The sequence below is a fragment of the Adiantum capillus-veneris genome, chromosome 3 (assembly GCF_014529385.1).
Source record: "Adiantum capillus-veneris isolate H3 chromosome 3, ASM1452938v2, whole genome shotgun sequence".
In the NCBI taxonomy this organism is placed as follows: Eukaryota; Viridiplantae; Streptophyta; class Polypodiopsida; order Polypodiales; family Pteridaceae; genus Adiantum; species Adiantum capillus-veneris.
In genome coordinates, this window is record NC_140933.1 from 80938982 (window position 1) to 80951946 (window position 12965).

General features: G+C 41.1%; 1 protein-coding gene across 3 annotated transcripts; it reads right to left on the reverse strand.

The window, feature by feature from the left end:
* Window positions 1-6319: 6319 nt before the first annotated feature.
* Window positions 6320-12479, reverse strand: BAM2 (beta-amylase 2). 3 transcript variants are annotated; one of them, XM_086508799.1, is made up of 10 exons: window positions 12321-12479; window positions 11864-12163; window positions 11342-11446; window positions 10282-10485; window positions 8861-9055; window positions 8459-8623; window positions 7704-7964; window positions 7409-7627; window positions 6691-6910; window positions 6320-6590 (listed from the first exon to the last, which is right to left on the reverse strand). In XM_086508799.1, exons 2-10 carry the CDS (start codon window positions 12140-12142, stop codon window positions 6562-6564), a joined length of 1677 nt encoding a protein of 558 aa, XP_086364925.1. In that variant the 5' UTR covers window positions 12143-12163; window positions 12321-12479; the 3' UTR covers window positions 6320-6561. The 3 variants fall into 3 exon arrangements, with proteins under 3 accessions (XP_086364925.1, XP_086364927.1, XP_086364926.1); XM_086508801.1 differs by lacking the exon at window positions 11864-12163 and having other exon boundaries at window positions 12321-12444; XM_086508800.1 differs by lacking the exons at window positions 11864-12163; window positions 12321-12479 and adding an exon at window positions 10665-10825 and having other exon boundaries at window positions 11342-11438.
* Window positions 12480-12965: the final 486 nt, after the last annotated feature.

Consider the following 12965-nt stretch of genomic DNA (forward strand, 5'->3'; position numbering starts at 1 on the left):
GGTCCTATACCCAAGGAAAAATTGCAAGCATCAATATCTAGAGAGATTCCTAAGGTAACAATTGAGGTGATTGAGAAGCTAAATGAGTCCTTGAGCAACTTATCAAGTCACCTTGCACAAGTTGTAGGTCCCAAGGAACAAACAAATAAAGCTGAAGAGAGAGAGCCATGACCTAGGAAACTTTTACAATGTTGGAATTGCGGAGATTCTGGCCATGGATTGTATAATTTTCCTTGCCCCCGTGGGGAGCCAGGGGAGCGTAACTTGAATTATTCAGTGATAAATGCAGGCGAAGGAACTAGTCAACAATCAATGCTTTTGCAAAGACCAAATGGGACAAGACCACCTCCATGAGGATTCCATCGAAGTCATGGGGGTAAGGTTTAATCCAAGCAACCAAAAGACCTCTTGCCCATGCTTGGAGGAGGTAGACCTTCAAGAGAACCAAGGTGTGCAAGACAAAGTGATGTTAGAAGGTATGCTATCAACCACACTTACAAAGGAAGAAAGAGAAGAGTTCACCCTAGGAATTTTTCTAAAGACTACACAGATGTGTGTGGAGTAGATGCTATTCAACACAAGATTGAGTTAAAGCCAGAGGCCACACCTAAGGCTTAGAAGCTAAAAATTCTAGGAGTCATTAAGGGACAGGCTCTACTCAAGGAGGTAAGTAAGTTTCTAGTAGTAGGCTTCATTTATCTAGTGGAGAATTCAGAGTGGGTCTCCCCATTTTTGTCACTCCCCAGAAGAACGGCAAGTGGAGGGTGTGTGTGGATTATCATCCACTCAATGAGGCGACAAAAAGAGACCACTTTTCCCTCCATTTCAGGATGAGATACTAAATGAGGTAGTCGGTCATGAGAAGTATATTGTGTGTGATGGTTACTCAAATTACTGTCAAATAGGGATTGCATGGGAATCTTCTCAAGCACCTTTCTCATTAAGTTTGTAGTGTCTCTTTTTCACTCAAGCACCTTACCCCCTATGCATGGGAAGCTTCTCAAGCACCTTCCTCATTAAATATGACAAGCACCTCAAGTACCTTATCAAGCATGACAAGCACCTCAACTACCTTAGTCATCAAGCATGACAAGCAACTCAAGAACCTTAGTCATCAAGCATGCACCTTAATCATCAAGCACGACAAGCACCTCAAGCTTAGGTTGGGTTCCCACCTCAAGCTCAGCCCTAGCTTGCCTAAGGTCAAAGGACTTTTAACACTAACCACTTGAGGTCTTTAATGAAGCTAACCCTAAGGTCTTTTAAGCTCCATTAGTTGCACGTTACTCTTTGAGAGACTACCTCCTTTTGGACCCGTATTGAGATGTAACCATCTCTCCTCTTGGTCCCCTGCTGAGATAAGTCTAGAAGCACTTATTGCACATTGCTCTTTGGTAGACCATCTCCTTTTGGACCCGTATTGAGATGGAACCATCTCTCCTTTTGGTCCCTTGTTGAGAAAGGTCTAGAAGCACATGTCTCAATTCTAACTCTTGTTCCCGTTTATTCTCCCACATTAAATGATCAGTTTGATATGAGAAAATCATTTGGGTAAGCTAGATATTAGATTTTATGACAACCCCCCGCACTCTGCTCGTTCACTCTCTCGCTCACCCTCATAGCCCACCCAAACAGTAAAAACGACCAAAACTTTCTTTTTTTCTCTCTCTCTTTCCACACACACACACACACACACACACACACATGTCAAACACATACATATACACACACTACACGCATAAGCACACGTACATAATCAGATAAGCACCAACAACGCACACACATGGCACACACAAGAAGGAAGGAGGCAAAGAAGATTGACATTGACACATCGACAAACAAAGAAGGACAATGTCAAAAACATGCAATGGCAACAACAAATCAAAGAATGATGCCGAAGGCATGCCGCAACCAGCACCAAAATTTACGAGCGTGCTACCCCAACGCACTAGTGAAGTCTGCAATTTATCGGCATCCCATCCACGACGCACTTCCTCAGTAACATCTGTAGGGTAATTCATTTTCCGTTTTCCAAGCCAGACTTTGTGTTTAAAAAAAAACAATTTGTATATTCCACCTCTCTCTAGGTGATGGTCACAAAGGCCCACCTAGGAGAATATCATTTTTTGATTTCCCCAAAACAAAGCACCAATCAACCGTCCGGGACCCGACTGCTTGCTTTGTCTCTCCAGCTTAGGACCCTAAACCTAATTAGTTTATACTAAACTAAGTAGCCTACACCTATAAAAGATCATTGAGAGGTCATTATCAGGACAGTCAGCACTTGAAAGAGAAGTCATACACACACACTAACTCCAAGGGTCCACTACGCATAGGAGTACGATCTCCGAACACATGTAATTTCCCTAGAGAATTCACTATAGTCTCTCTCTCTCTCTCTCTCTCTCTCTCTCTCTCTCTCTCTCTCTCTCTCACACACACACACACACACACACTGCAGTTTCCATCTCGCCGAAACGAAGGGTTTTGTAAATATCATCTTGAATCAAGTTTTCCCTCACATTCCGAAGGGTTTTCATCTCCTCCATCTACGTCTCCATATCCATCTCTCTCTCTCTCTCTCTCTCTCTCTCTCTCTCTCACGACTACTATGTGTTTTCTATGTGCATTGGCAGCTCATTTTGGTTGGGACGTACATCAATCAGACATGGTTACTTGATATCTATCATTGGGATGCATTTTCCATAACCTTAAATATTTGCACAAGGTCAAGATGTATTAGACCTAACTATAGTCCCACGGATGACTATATGAGAACTCTAACTCGATACATTTCTAGCTACCCAAACTTGAAGTGACTGGTATTTTGCTTCAAGCATGCAACTCCCACTATGTAGGCACCTATATACTGTAAATGAGAAAAATACTCTATCATCACTATTTGTATTTTACGTTGTATACGATTACACCCATTCGCAATGTTGTACTGGAATTTGATTTTCAAATTGATTTCTCTATTTTATTTTTAATGTTCCATCATATGGTATAATGGTAGTGTAACTTTTGTTACATATTACTTGATATACATTCATTTATTTGCTTCTGTATGGCATCCATGCTATTGTTTCTAGTACTCCTCTATAGCTGATTAAGGTAAACCATGATGCATATAACATCATATAGTTGGAATAAATTATTACTTTATTTTTTTCGATTATATTTTACATAGTTTAAACACAAGCATCATTATTAGTTTCTTAATTGGACCTACTATTTGACCTTACACAACACTAATCTCTAGTGACTCCCATCCCTACATTGTAAACAACTCTCCTTCCAAACTCTCACAATGTTAATACAATTAATGTATGATTCACTTAGTTTTATAGTAGATAAGAAGTCATTTTACTGCTTTGTCTTTGAGAATTACTATTGTAGATCAAGCTAGGTACAATGGGTTCCCGTCAGAGAACCTCCAGGTATACCTTTTTACCCAAACCCTTGGTCACATTACTCAGCCCACTAGTTGAGCCATTGTGCATTGTCATGGAAAGGATCTTATGGGTTGAACTAAATTGGAATGGAAAATTTTCTACACATGTTAGAGCTCCTACGCTGACGAGGGCAGGACTCTCCGCTCCACACCTTGTTACGAGAACTGATGGTTATTAACACGTGTATTAGAGTGCCTACACCTTGTGAGCCAAAACTCTCCGCTTTGCAATATTGTTCATGAAATTTATGGATGTCAACACATGTGTACTAGAGTGCCTCTGGACTCTCCGTGGTTACATTATATGTGGAACTTGGCCACCACATTTGGTATGGATTGATATGGACGGATATGATGGATTAGTATGGCAAGGTGAAAGGGTGAAAGATGGTGGTCTATTTGGAACAACATTTTTGACCAATATTGCACTCCGCATCTATGTACATTTACTTCATTTTATGCACTCCCATCACACCATACACATTTTTGCACTTTTAAATTGCTTCCTACTAATCATTGTCACTCTTTTGGTTTTTGGTTACTCATTGTGCTTTGCAGGAATGTACTTACCGTCTTGTACCTCGCACTCGACTCCACCACTTATGTACCTCGCAACTGAGAGCAGTTGCTTTTTCAACGCCGGAGTATGTTATGGATATGTATATTTATTACTCAAGTGCTCATTAGGAGCTATGGTCATTTGTGCCGGCCGACCAATGTGTATTCATTTTTTAGCATTGAAGAATCTATAAATGAGATACATGCAAGAGGGAAATGATCACTCTTGCACGAGGGGAGATTACACCCAGTGTCTGCGTCTTTCTTCTCTCCTCTCCTCCCTCCTCTCTTGTCGTGCCGGCGTAGCACTACGTTGTAGGAGGTGTGCTTGCACGTTCTCACTCTCTCTTTCTCTCTCTCTCTCTCTCTCTGTGTGTGTGTGTGTGTGTGTGTGTGTGTGTGTGTGTGTGTGTTTTGTGTGTGTGTGTGTGTGTGTGTTCATGTTGAGCTCGATTATGTGCGTGTGCCACGATTCAAGTATGCCGATTTATCGTTTTATGGTATGTAATGTGCTATTTTGAGTATCTTGCAAGGCCACCACGTCTCCGTGTGCAACATGTTGTTCTGGCTAGAGTACATGGTGCTTTCTGAGGAGCAGCTTGAGGTCCTCTTCCATGTAGTCTAGCATCAAATTATTGGCCCCCCCTTCCTCAGAACAAGCATTATGAGGCTTGTCATCCCATTTCACCATTCTATGTAAAATAAATTGGACAATGCACTATTGATTGTAGTACAGTGCCATTTGGTTTTAATTTTCCAATTGATGCTCCTTCAAAGTTCAAACTAAGTGAGGGAGAAAAAATTGAGCCAACCCCTTGTGTTGTAGGTCAACTATCTTCTTCTTTTCTGTTGCAATCTAATGCTTCGCATCAACTAGTTTTACGGATGCGCCCACATGTTGCAAGGGTTGAACCATAGCTGGCATGCTTACAACTTCTTGCCTTATATCGCTAGGCCAACTTTCATTGACTGTAAGTCAACTATCATGATGGTGTTGTCCCTTCAGCTATCTTGCCTTGACGAGGCCAACTCCCTTTATTGTAGTTGACTGTAGGTCAACTATCTTAACTACAGTCAACTATCTTAATGGTGTTGTCTCTACACCCTTCCAGATACACAAAAGATTAATTGATACACCAAAAACAAGGGGTAGATCTTTCAGGCTTCTTTCAGGATGAGAAATTGCCTTTGAGGTCTGCAAGCTCGGGAGCATTGGCAAAGTAGCCAATCAGATAATGCTTTTGTATTGTGATTGATGGCTCACAATATGTTGCAACTCATTGTGGTCCCAGGTATTTATGCTATTATATAGATAGTTCACTAAATGGGTATAGGCCATTCTTTTTTGTTCAAATGTGCAATATTGCATGAGCACATTGTGCAAGATAAGTACATTCCAAAATAGTAGTCCACTAAGGATTTTGTTTCTATCAAAACCCAAAGAGTGTATCTCAATTCATTGAGCCTTCATGATGTAACCTCAAGGTTGAGGGTTTGGGCTCACAAGCTGTGTTTAACCAACTTCTCCATTGGGGGAGTTGTTCCCGCTACACATATATGTATAAAGTTCTCCCTACTACCTTCCCATGCTTGTCCTAGTGATAATTTGATATTTCCACTTGCCCTTGTGATAATAAACCCCTTTGACTAGAAGATTATCAGAATTTTTTAATAAATGATGGCAAAGTAAATTTTGAAGTTTCCCCAATTTGAGCTTTCTTGAAGATCATTTGTAGAGTTCTTTCGTTCCAAATGCATTCAAAATTTTAAGGAATGCGTGCAATGAAAATACATGTCATTGATGAAAAGGATAAAAATGACCAAGACATCTCTATTTACTTCATTTCATAAGGCGAAAGCACCATAAAAAAAGCCAAGGAATTGTGGTCATGTGAATGCCAGACCTTGTTTGATCCTTTTCCATTGCACCAATCATAGGGAGGGATTGTCATAGAAATTAGGCACCCGAGCCCTTATCATTATTGAGAGAGTCAAATTGAAAAGGGGGGGGGGGGGTGGTACACACACACATAAACATAGCACATGAGTTCAACTCGGGGGATTTGTAAGACCCTTCTCTTTTGCATTTTTAACATAAAAAATCAAAGGTAGCATACACAGATTGGTATAGAAAAGGGTCCCTTATATTCATGAAAAATCTACTCATATTGGGGTTTTCTAATTTTCACTTTGAATGAACGTGATATGGTGGGTTTACATACAATACAATGGAACCCCCAAGGCACCTAAAATGCTTTATTCAATCATACTACTGCATTTTGCTTCGGATATGGAACAAGAGCAATATTGACATGAAATTTCTTCTATATTGAGAAATAAGTTGACTATCATATGCTTGTGTGTTTGAAACCCACATACAAGGTACAAAGAAGGATCTTACTGTGAAAGTAATATATCCCGATAAATACAATAGATGCTTGCCTGCTTAACATTAGGTGTTAGTCCAAACCAGCCGAAGCTGTTTTTCCTCTATAATTGATTCGGCTACGGATGCATTCAATATGCTAAATCAAGTTGACTTTCAAGGATTACATTTGCAAGTCATCAACAGCTTCTCCTGCAAGTATACACCAAAATGAGCATTTCTCAATTCCAGGGATAATCGACCATGCGGTCTACACAGTCTGAAAGCTTGTGCATAAAACTAGCAAACCTACCATGCAAGCGCTTAACAAATCGTGTGAACTCTTTGAAGTTGCAATCCTCCATTAGAGTGGGGTTAAGCCTCAGATAGGTGAAAGCAGCCAAATGGTGACCATCTGGATCATTTCTCGGCTTCGAATTTTCCAGAATCTTGTTGTAACCATCTCTGTCATAGCAAGGCAAGGCATTTTCACTAGCCACATGAATACCCACTTCCCAAGCGGAATTGAGCACCTACAAAATGCGTTTAGCAATTGTGATTACTTATCAATTTGGGATATGGAAGCAAATATGTAAAAATAGCATGCCAGGGCCACTCACAAATATTGTGCAAACAGTACTGAGTTCAATAAAAGGGGTTATTTAGTCCCATTTTCAACATGCAGGTGTGTACCAATGAAAGGGGTCATATACAGATTGAACTAGAAAAGGGTGTGTTATATTCATTAAGAATTTACAGATATGGGGGTTATAAATTAGGCCTTGATATCACGCACGTTTACATATAGTGAACCCACCGACACGACATGCCACCTTACGTGCTCACCATGAGACAGAATGTAGGAAAATGACATGCAATCCATGGAGAAATGGGCGAGGTTGCATACCAAATAGAGAGAAGCCAGAAAGCCAAACAAAGTCCTAACAATTCTCACTACATTGCAAGTACAAAAGTGATAAAAAACAGCCAAAAGTGACAAACTGACACAACAGATTCTTGCTCAGTCATACCTGCCAAACTAGACCCTCAGGATCTGCCATGGCTTCTGGAAATTGTTTAGCTTGCTCCATTGTCCTTAATTCTACACAAGTGAAATTGAATGTTGTATTATGCTTCTTGAACATGCGTGCGATAGCCGCATACCCATCTCGATGGCAAGAGTTGTTGAAACCCGCTGCAAGCTCCGCAGCATGACTGGCAGTCTTGTACCACCAGTGTATTCCAGATATCTGCAGTTGTTAAAAAAACTGATAAGCACATACGCGCACGAAATCCTCAGAAACTTTGGCCAAGGTTCCATTTTACCTTAGCAGAAGTGGGAGTTCCTTCAAATGCCAAGTTGGCCAAAGAAAGCACTCTGTCCCCATGATCGATAAGTTGTTGAGCATACCACCGCAGGAAAAATCGACCATAGTAACTGTCCCATTCCCCTCCATCTCGAAAGAAGTCCGTGTCTTGAGGTTTTGAATTATACTCTCCAATACCATCTGGTGCTCGACCCCATTCGGTGTGCCCACGATGCTTTGCTGCCTTAGCCAAGTTCTTTTGAAAGTACTTGTCGTAGCACTGAATGTTACATGTTTTAATGCACAAACACACAACATGATAAGCACATAATTTTTTTCTCCAAGGTTCTGTTTAATCACTCACTCACCCACAAGGTGTATCAACATTCAAAATAAAGTTTTTTGGTAAAACTTGGACAACTCCATCCAAAGTTGCCAGCTTGACCAGTCCACTTAGACGTCTTCTATAAAAAACGGTCCATTCCCTTTCTTTGGTAACTTAGTAATTCACTAAATTCGAGGTCGCTCCTCTAATTTTGTGGTTTTCCCACCTTCTAATTGAAAATTCAGAGGTAAAAATCAAGATTTGTAGGTGGGATTTCACTAAACCAAGGTTTTTCTCGAGCACAAACGCTGGAATGGAAATCAATAAGCTATCCAAGACCCACACATGAAAGGCGCATTTTTGTGCTTAAATAGGTCACAATAGATACACTCATAATTTAGATTCCAAACAACAGAATTGGAAATCAACTACTTTTCAACCTGGATTACCTGAAACTCTCCAATGCCAGGGTACTTCCACCCATGCCTTTCTGGATATGAAGGGTACCGGAGCTCTCCACATGCTCCCAGCCCCACCTCAATCTCAGTGATTGTGCCATCTTCAAAAAAGCTGTCAAGCTCCTGCCGAAAGCTTCTCATGTAATCGAAATAAAGCTGCAAAATCAAACATCAAGAGTAAGGTATTAAATCATTGTATAATTGTTAGAGCTTACCTTCATATTTGGTTGAAGATGAAGAGCAATCCGTAGTTTGCAAGACTACAAAGGTGATGAAAGCCAAAGAGCCTTTGATGCTTAGAAATCAAGCGTTCGTTTTGATTCTTAATTTAGGTTATCAGCAAAATCGACCCAGCAAACCAGCATATAACAAAGAATTTACTACACTACATACTTCTAGCCCGGTGCGCCCCAAGAAAATTCGCTCTTTATCAACACCCCAAGACAGATATTCAGGATTTCTTCTTCCCTCCTTATCTGTGAAAAAAATGTCTGGATTGCTTTTGCCAATGTCAAGTATCCACTTGGGTAAAGGAATGTTTACGTCATCGCCAACATTTCCTCCGCATTGATGAAATGACATCACCACCTGGAAGAAAGAACAAAAATATTAACTATTGGTTTTGTCCATAATTTCCCTATGTAACAAGGCACAAGATAGAACTTCTCTCTGGGCTTGACTTGCTCATAATGGACTTTCTCATTGTAACATACAGCAAGTGCATGCATTTATAAACGTGTTGTCGGATTGGGAGTCCATGAACCTCCTTCAAGCTCTTCTCCCTATCACCATTTACCATATCTCTCTCTCTCAAACATTCTTACACCACTTGCAAATTCTTTCTAGCTTATTTCTACATCTAGTTTGTTTGTATCTGTGTGTGGAGCATGGAAGTGTCATAATCTTTATTGTTGAAGTGTTTGAGAGAAGAAGAAGAAGAGGATTTTAACGTCGTAGGTAACTATCCCGAGAGAGAGAGAGAGAGAGAGAGAGAGAGAGAGAGAGAGGGGGGGGGGGGGGGGGGGGAGATGAAATGAAATGAAATGTTATATTAACGTCTTCAAAAGGCCAGAGTGACTTATGAGACCAGAAAGTTACAATGTGGTGGATCTGATACAAAGTCAGAGTAACAAAATGACAGAAATGACAAAATGACAAAATAAAATACTATGGAATCCTGAACTGCTAGGTGTGAATTAAGCAGCTACTAAACAGCTAGCTGGGATAGCTAGATCACAGGAGATCCAGCATCGGTCGCTGGCGGATCTCATCAATCTCCTCCATGGTCAGTAGTCTGACCGGGCGTCGTGCATGTCGAACCAAAGTGACCCGAATCCTCTGATGCAGCCTCCGTCGATGCTGTGTAGTCGAGAGAAAGAGATGGTGAGTGGTGATAGGGATTGTGTGTAAGAAGAGCTTGGAGGAGGTTCCTCAACTCCCCATCTAACAACTGAAAGTATGCTTTAAGTTTGTTTTGGAGAAATTATTCCAAACAGATGCGACCAAATCTGACATTAGTGTCAAAAGTGATGTATTATGAAAGTTTTTGAGCCACATCAGACTAATCTTGCACAATTGGCGAGTCTTAAGTATGTTTTGATTTTACATAATCCATCAGAAACATACTTGCATATGAGTATGAACTTACAGTTGTTCAAAACATGCAGATATATTATAAACTATGATTGTCCATAATGGGAGGAGAGCGTATATGTTTCAATCAAGCTATTATGCTCTGTTAGAACAGAATCCTATGAACAAGTTAGGGATATGCATGAAGTTGCCTTACTCATAAAACAAGGAGTCACGGCTACCTGTAATTTGAGGCCAGCCTCCTTCACAAGGGAAAAGAGATGCTTATAGCCTGACCAGTTGAAATTCTGCGGTTTCTCGGACTCAACAAGACCCCACCAGCAATCAACCATAACCCCATCCACTTTCGCCGACTTCAGAGTTTTAAAATCTTGTAAAACTTTGTCAGGGTTGTCCACTGTGTTTTGCTCCGTTATGACACCTAGCTGCAAATTTCAACGCTGATAGTTTTGAGATGATGTACACATACATACGTACACACGCATACGCACACATATACATACATACATACACACAGACAATTAGAGGCCAAAATGGAACTAGCATAATCAATGGGAAAACTGCAACCGTACGCCACTCTAAGGAAAAGGATAAACAGCAGTACCTGGCTCAAGAGAGAAAGAGGCCTTACTACAGAAAAACTCTGGCAAAAATCATTCACCGCCATCCTAAAACAAGGGCTCAAGACTTGGAAGCCATGTCCACCAGTTGACCCCAAGCTTTCCTTCCACTCTGGACGATATTTCTCTCACAGATGCGCATGACCTGGGCTCAATATGTGGAAAAGTATTTTTCTCTAGCAGGCCAAATTTCCTCCTCAGTAACATGCAAGCCAAAAAAACACAGAGAATTTTGCAAATTCTATGACTTTAGAGTTGTTGGTTTTTATTCCTCTTACCCTCATTTGAGACCGGCTAATCTGGATTTTCAACAGACTCTATGCTAAGCTCTTCCCACACATTGACGGGGCTCATTCCACGTAACATGGTGTTTTAAGTCATGGTGCATCCAAGCTAAAAAGTTAATCTTTTAATTACAAGTAGTCTTCATCCTCCTGAAACTGAAAGAAACTTCCCAAACTCCCAAAATTGGTGTAACGAGGGTTTCCAATATTTGAAGGAATGTGGAATAACAGCGAAAGCCTGAAGAGCAATTTTTAGGGACAGGTCAATAACTACAAATATAGGAGTTGAAATGATAAAACCCATCACAGCAGCAATAGTTTTTTCACATACACACTTTATAACAAGCATAGGAAGACTGCATTGTCAAAAAACCTACCGGAAGCATTACGTAGATTGGAATATACTTTGTGCCTGCAAAGTCCCGTTCAGGTTCACGAGGAGGTGAAGCCTCGGAAACCGTCGGTTCTTCTTCTACCGTTTTCTGCAGCATTCAAGCAATGCAACATATTGTAAGTAGAAAATGGGCACCTACCCTGCCTTTACCTCATTTGTGAAACTTATATGCAGAAAACTTGATACAGCCTTTAAATGTAGCTCAAAAATAACACATTTTTGCACTTTTGCATTTGTGACATCACAACATGACTCAAATCTATGCATTTGTGACATCACATATAATTCAAAACCGCACACAAACCAACGTCTGTCATCAACGTGTGGGCAAATATACAACATTCGCATTTAAACCAAAACATGCTTTTCAACCATCAGACCTAGAGCTCTGTATCTATCTATATCTGCTCTGTGTAAATTTTATGCCTACCTATTTGTGTGCCCATTATCATCATCCTGCCTATCTACATAAGATTTAAAGGAAATATTTAAGCCTATATCTTACTGTCTCTGTCTCCGTCTTCGTGACTGCAGTAGAACCCGTGCTAGAAACAGAGGAAATCATCCCATGTCTTGATTGTAGCGAGTTAAAGTAGTTGCCACCAGGCATGCTCGTAAGCTCACCGATGCATACAGAGCTGATGCATACAGAGCTTCTTGTTATCTTGCTGCTGATGCTGATTGAGGGCAGGCAGGGCTGAAAAAGGCCAATCCTTTTTGACACTCTTAGCTGATCTGCAGGCCCAACATTAGGGTTTGGTATGTTCAAAGCTACGGCTGCCATTTGGGAAGGGGTTTAATGGAGCTGTATCAAAGCATAAGAATGAGCCACATCAAGCAACGGAAAAGCCTTGTGTGTGTGTGTGTGTGTGTGTGTGTGTGTGTGTGTGTGTGGGTGGTCCCGTGATGGCGTAGCTCTCTCTCTCTCTCTCTCTCTCTCTCTCTCTCTCTCTCCAGCTTACCTCGATCGAAGTGGACGAGAGCGAAGCAGCAGCATGGAAGTGGGTGTGAGTAGCAGCAAGTGTGTGCGACGTGGCATGGAAGCACGAGTTTCCTGAGAGAGAGAGAGAGAGAGAGAGAGAGAGAGAGAGAGAGAGCAGCAGCAGTCGTGCCTAAGACAAGTGGCAGCGTCCCAACCAGTTGCAAATCTCCCTTCAAACGATTGTCAATTCATTACTTTGTACCAATCATTAAGAGCCAAGTCCCTACAAAGTATCTTCTTTAATAAAGTATTTAGCCAGTAGGTTGTACCCATTTCAAAAAAAGAAAGAAAGGGCGAATCAACAACGATACCGGCTGAAACTGATTCAAAAAATGGAGCATTAGTGGAAGAGTGGGAAATACAAGGGTTAGTTGAAGGCTGAGAATACGATTGCCTATGGAGAAGTGGAGTTGTTTTTGGAAAGTGATTTGCATGGAAATTTCGTGGCAATGCTTAAAGGAGCGTTTCTCTAAATGGGAGCGAGCACTACAGTAGCCGTGCAAAGCGCTACTTGCAAGCGAGAATAAGTGCGTGCAGGCAGTTGTGCGGAACAGGAGGGGAGTAAGCAAGGGGCAGGGGTAGTGCCTACCAAAAGAGGGTGCGAGACTAAGTGTGTGCAACAGGA

What these genes read in the sequence shown, in the direction of transcription:
- BAM2 (XM_086508799.1), bottom strand. Translation starts at nt 12,142, where the DNA reads ATGGCAGCCGTAGCTTTGAACATACCAAACCCTAATGTTGGGCCTGCA. An exon ending in TGGGGCGCACCGGGCTAGAA is followed by an intron (nt 8,624 to 8,860) that starts GTATGTAGTGTA and finishes TTGATTTTGCAG; the next exon opens with CTTTATTTCGATTACATGAG. An exon ending in GAACTCCCACTTCTGCTAAG is followed by an intron (nt 7,628 to 7,703) that starts GTAAAATGGAAC and finishes TAACAACTGCAG; the next exon opens with ATATCTGGAATACACTGGTG.